This window comes from Bison bison, unplaced genomic scaffold, assembly GCF_000754665.1.
Source record: "Bison bison bison isolate TAMUID 2011002044 unplaced genomic scaffold, Bison_UMD1.0 scf7180017846162, whole genome shotgun sequence".
NCBI classification, from domain to species: Eukaryota; Metazoa; Chordata; class Mammalia; order Artiodactyla; family Bovidae; genus Bison; species Bison bison.
This window is the reverse complement of record NW_011476735.1, coordinates 35,546-40,544: the sequence shown is the minus strand read 5'-3', so window position 1 is coordinate 40,544 and position 4,999 is coordinate 35,546. Positions and strand designations below refer to the sequence as shown.

General features: G+C 57.0%; 1 protein-coding gene across 1 annotated transcript in view; it reads right to left on the bottom strand.

Annotated features, from left to right (window-relative positions):
- The window catches only part of PMPCA (peptidase (mitochondrial processing) alpha), a 10,968-nt gene that overhangs the window by 3,802 nt on the left and 2,167 nt on the right, over nucleotides 1–4,999 (bottom strand). The window contains exons 3-9 of the mRNA XM_010838763.1: nucleotides 4,426–4,731; nucleotides 3,920–3,999; nucleotides 3,597–3,679; nucleotides 1,951–2,045; nucleotides 1,071–1,171; nucleotides 492–755; nucleotides 104–196 (exon numbers count right to left, since the gene is read on the bottom strand). Coding sequence (XP_010837065.1) covers nucleotides 104–196; nucleotides 492–755; nucleotides 1,071–1,171; nucleotides 1,951–2,045; nucleotides 3,597–3,679; nucleotides 3,920–3,999; nucleotides 4,426–4,731 — 1,022 coding nt within the window. The remainder of the gene's footprint in view (nucleotides 1–103; nucleotides 197–491; nucleotides 756–1,070; nucleotides 1,172–1,950; nucleotides 2,046–3,596; nucleotides 3,680–3,919; nucleotides 4,000–4,425; nucleotides 4,732–4,999) is intronic.

Here is a 4,999-nt window from a genome sequence, read left to right as displayed (position 1 = left end):
CCCCCTCCTGCGGGGACAAGGCGGGTGGGGCTCATGGTGGGGGGGGTGACATCCCCCTCCGGTGGGAGGCTGGGGCAGCACTCAGCAGGGCAGTGGGACGCACCAGGAAGGAGCAGCTCTCCAGGCCGATCATGATGTGTGTGAGCTCAGGGAATGGGGTGGGGCCCAGGCTGACGTTGGACATGTCTCTCTCCAGCTGCAACCAAGCAGAACGGGTGTGCGTGCTCAGATACGGGCCACTGGGCCTCGGCGCTCCTCAGGCCAAGGGGTCTGTGACCAGGCCTACAGAAGTCGTGCAGTAACATCAGGAGGCCCTGGAGAGGCGAGAGCCACTCGAGCCTCTGGCTCTGACCCAACTCAGCTCTAAGGAGGATTTGGGTTAAGGTGAAGCTGCAACAACATCATCAACTCAAACACCCACAGGATAAACGTAAGATACCACCTAAAAAGAAGTCCAAGAAAGCACGCGCAGCCCGAGGTCACGGTGTTACCTTGACGATGCCCCCAGTGTACTGAGCCACCGATCTGTCCACGTGCACGGCCGCCCCCGTGCCCCAGGCGGGACAGGTCCCCAGGAGGTACTTCCGGGCGCACTCGACCAGCTGTGCGTGCTCCACCCCTACCCCGGCCAGCACCATGCGGTCAGGAGTGTAGTAGTTCCTCAGGTAAGCGTGCAGCACGTCCCGGTCCATCTTTCCGACGTTCTCCGCGGGGCAGAAACGGTGGAGCCCCACCGTGTTTTCCCTGTACGCCGCCTGGGCACGGAAGTGAGGGGAACACACGTGACACAGAGAAGGCGGCCAGGCCCCCGAGAGCTGGCCCGCGACGACCCCCAGCAGACGGGAAGCCGCCAGCGGCTTGGTTCAGCTACTGCTTGGCGGAGCACCTTTGTGCGTTTACAAAAATAGTAAAGCCCGCCGCTCCGGAATGAGAGCTTGTACGAAACATAAAGGGCACGTCCCAGAGCTCTCACTGCTCTGAGGGCTGGTGAGTTTACAGCGGGCACTGCTGACACCTGAGAAATCCCAGGCATCTCCAGAGGTGGCCCCGGGGCGCCGCGCCCGCCTCACCTCGTGAACCATCTCGGTGAGGAGCGGCTCCGGGTCGGGCCGCATGTTGAGGTCCTCCAGCTCAAACTGCACAGCCATGCGCGCCATCTCAATTTCCTCGTCTGCAAAGAACCAAACCGAGGCTCAGGAGGAGCCACCTGGAGACCAGGTCTCTGAACAGGCCATGTCGCTGACCCGTGGGCACTGGCAGTCTCCTCTGCCTTCCCCGGGACAGTCCTGGGGGAAGTACGTGCGAGTCGGGGGGACGGGGCACACCCTGCAGGCAGACTGGAGGACTGGGCATGTTCCGGCTCCGGCACGAGGCAGCCACACGGACCTGCTCTGAGGCACAGCCTCCTGCAAGAGGCACGCCGGTCCCCAGCCATCCACCCAGACACACGCACAAACCAACATCAGGGGCGTTTCCTCAGGTCACTGGGACAAGCGCCAGAGAACCATGAACGTGGTCCTGTAGCCTGGGACCCCGCTTCCCCACCGCCCCAAGGCCAGGCTGCTGGGAAACACCGCAGCCAGCCCAGTCTGGCACTGCTCCTGGCGGGGAGTGCAAATCCTACCGTTTGTAAGGCTGGGGAAGGCGGGGGGAGACAGGGACATGGAGACTCCTGGTAGCACACCCGTCAGTATATAAACACCACCCGAGAGGCCTTTCTGAAATGAAAGGACCTTTCCACTGCAGATGCCGCAGAGCAGAGCGAGGCGTGTCACGCACCCAGCACCAAGCACATTTCCTGTGAGTGTGCTTTCCAGTGTCCCTGTACTAGCCGTCCCTGGCCGGGCAGCCCAAGGCTCCAAGGACACCATGCCCCTCCCCAGGGCAGGACGCCGACACAGCTCCAGGCACCCCACCCCCAGGGACCCCTCAAGCAGCCGGAGCGCACACCTGTCAGCCTGGGGTGCAGGACCACGTCTGCCAGCAAGCCTACCACTGTGTCCAGGCCCTTAGAATCAGCAGACACAGCATACATGGTGGTGTCTCTGAAAAAACCAACAAAACCAATCCTGGGGGCACTGAGGGCACGACAGGCATACGCGGGGTGGGGTAGGGGGTAACGCCACTCTGCATCCAGGCTCAACCCAAACCTGGTGCTGCTCCCCTTTCCTGTCGCACAGTATGAACCCTCGGCAGGCAGGATCCACACCCGCACAGGCTAAGTGCCGGAGTGGAAGACACTGCCCAGCTAACGCGCGGGGCTCTGAGCGGTCTTCGCCAGCACAGGCCCCTCCACAGCTGTCCCTGCCCCCGTGCTGTGTGTCTGGTGCGTGGCCGGTCCGGGGGTGCACACCTGGCCTCAGACAGCAGCACTGCGACGGGACGGGTGCACCAAGTCACCTCGGAAGGGGAAGCACAGGCGTCCCCTTGCAAAGCCTCGTGGCTCTGAAAACTAGAGCCACGAGTGTGGGCGGAAGGGCGATCTGGCAGGAGGCCAGAGAGCACAGCAGCCACAGGAGAGGCGCGAGCCCTGGAGCAGAGACGGCCCCCAGGGCCTCTGCAGAGAAGGGGCCATCTTGAGCAGGGCAGGGAGAGAGAACCAGATGGGGAGCTGAGAGTGGGTGGGCTGCGTAGGAGCAGGACTCAGGCCCGCCTGACCAGAAAGGGACCTGGGGACACGGAGGAAGAGGCTCTAAACGACATCGAAGGCAGAGACTCTGACTTCACTCAGAGGCAGCTGGGAACCACCAGCTTCTCAACAGACTTCTTTTTGAACCCATGAACACAGAGACCATGCTAACTCTAATCCTTGTCATTTCACTGTGTAGCATTCAGATGGCAGTAAACAACCACCTAATCAAGCAGGACCCGGGACCTCCCTGGCAGCTCCTGCGTTAGGACCCCGCACCTCCACTGCAGGGGCGCAAGTTCGATCCCGGGTCAGGGAACTAATAAGATTCCACACGGCACACGACGCACCCCAGCCCCGAAGTGTGACCTTTGCTCATCTCATATTGCCCTGAACAAAGCTTCCTGAACACGCCCTACCCTAGATAAACGCTACCTGTCTTTGTCCACCACACCCCTGGCTGTCTGTGAACCCCCCTCCCAAACAGACCCCTGCCTCTTCAGGCTGAGCCTCTGCAACTGCTACTCTCCAGGTCTGAGCCTCTGTCTCCCATCGTTCCACCTGGCAAACTCCCTCAAGAACCAGGCCAACGTCAAGTCACTTTCCTGACTCCAGAACGAGTTAGAGGCCCGTCCTCCACACTCCCAGCACACCTTGGGTCCCTGGCTCTTACGCCCATCACCTGTGGGGCCGCCCTCTGCCTGATCTGTGAGCACCGTAGAGACCCCCTGTGCCCAGCCGGCGGCCTATCTCCAATGACCAGGGAAACGGCCTTCTGGAGGCCCCGTGGCCCTGCAAGTCTGCCCACTCTTCCAATTCGCCACCAGCTCTCTGCCTGGACCAGGGCTCGCTTCTCACCACTCAGCCCCACAGCCTCTTTGAGGGGGGGGTTCAGGGGACTGTGAGCAAGGATGAGAGCAGCAGCTCCACGCAATGCAAGAGGGATCTGTGTGTGAAGCTGGCATACCTCGAGGTCTGGCAATCACAGATACCCCCGTGCTTCTCCAAGGTAAGCAGAATTTCATCTTTGCTGTCAAATCTCTCAGTAGACTACGAAAAATAAGAGAATCTAAATAAGCAGTCCAAAACAACCTCCAAAATACAATCTTTAAGAAAATATTTTACTTTTGCTTTAAAAACACATTAAATCAACTTTTTTTTTTTAACTCAAATGCCTTTAATTAACATCAACTCAGCAACTTAATCACTTATGGAAATTGCCATTCTAAAAGAGGAAACTGGATAGGTTCTTTCCAAGCATAGACTCAAAATGACCAACTGGACACTGACCGAAAATGCCAATTTTTCCAAAAAGTGAGCAATTCCACTAAGATATTTCGCTTCGTATCTTGATCCAGAGTTAATAAGAACTGGTAATAAAAAGAAAATTGACAGATTAAACCAAATGTTCAACAGGAAACACTTAAGACAAACCTTTTAAAAGAGTGAATACAACTAAACAGCCAAATTTAAACACGTGAGAGTGATGAGCATGTCCACTGTCTCAATTCTGAGCACTTCACGGGTACACACACGTCAGTATTTACAGGATTCTTCACTTTATGCTCGCCGTAGAAAATTTTTAGAGTAACAGAAAGGTAGAAAGAGGGAAAACAAACCCACCACCGAGACAGCTACCGTTCATTCTGCAGCTGCTAAACCTTCAGATTCTATAATGTGCTTTTTCACTCTGGACACAGTTTATTAACTATGCCCTAATTACAACTCACAGTCGACTGAGGTGTGTGCATTTTGCAACAAACAGGACCACCCCCAACACCACCAACAGTACTCACTCCCGACTGTACAGAACTGTCCAAACTTATTCTGGGATGCCACACGGAGTCCATTGTCCAGTGTGGTAACTTTGGTTTCAAACTTTTCTTGTCCGTCAACTGTGGCAAAAACAGGCTTGGGTACTCCCGGCAAGGGGGAAGAGAGGGGGATGTTGGGGTAGGCACCACCACTGCTGAACCGTCTGTATGTGGGGTCTCCAAACCTGCAACAGAGAAGGTGGTGCAGGCATGAGGACAATGAGACGCTGCGGCCTTCCCTGGCAGCCCAGTGGTCAGGACTCGGCACTTTCACAGCCGGGGCCCAGACTCAATCTCTGGTTGGGGAACTGACATCCTGCAAGACACCTGGAACGACCGGAAAAAACAGAGAGAGAGAGAGAGAGAGAGAGAGAGAGAGAGAGAGAGAGAGAGAGAGAGAACAGCGTAAACTGTGGTGGCCACCAAGGTGCAGCCTGCATCTCCTCATGCAGAGATTTCTACACCATCCCAGAGACAGGGCAGACGCGTGACCAAGGGCGTCACTGACGGAACAAATTCTGCCTGAGCCCAGGCCCTTGAGGCAAGCTGGTGCTGT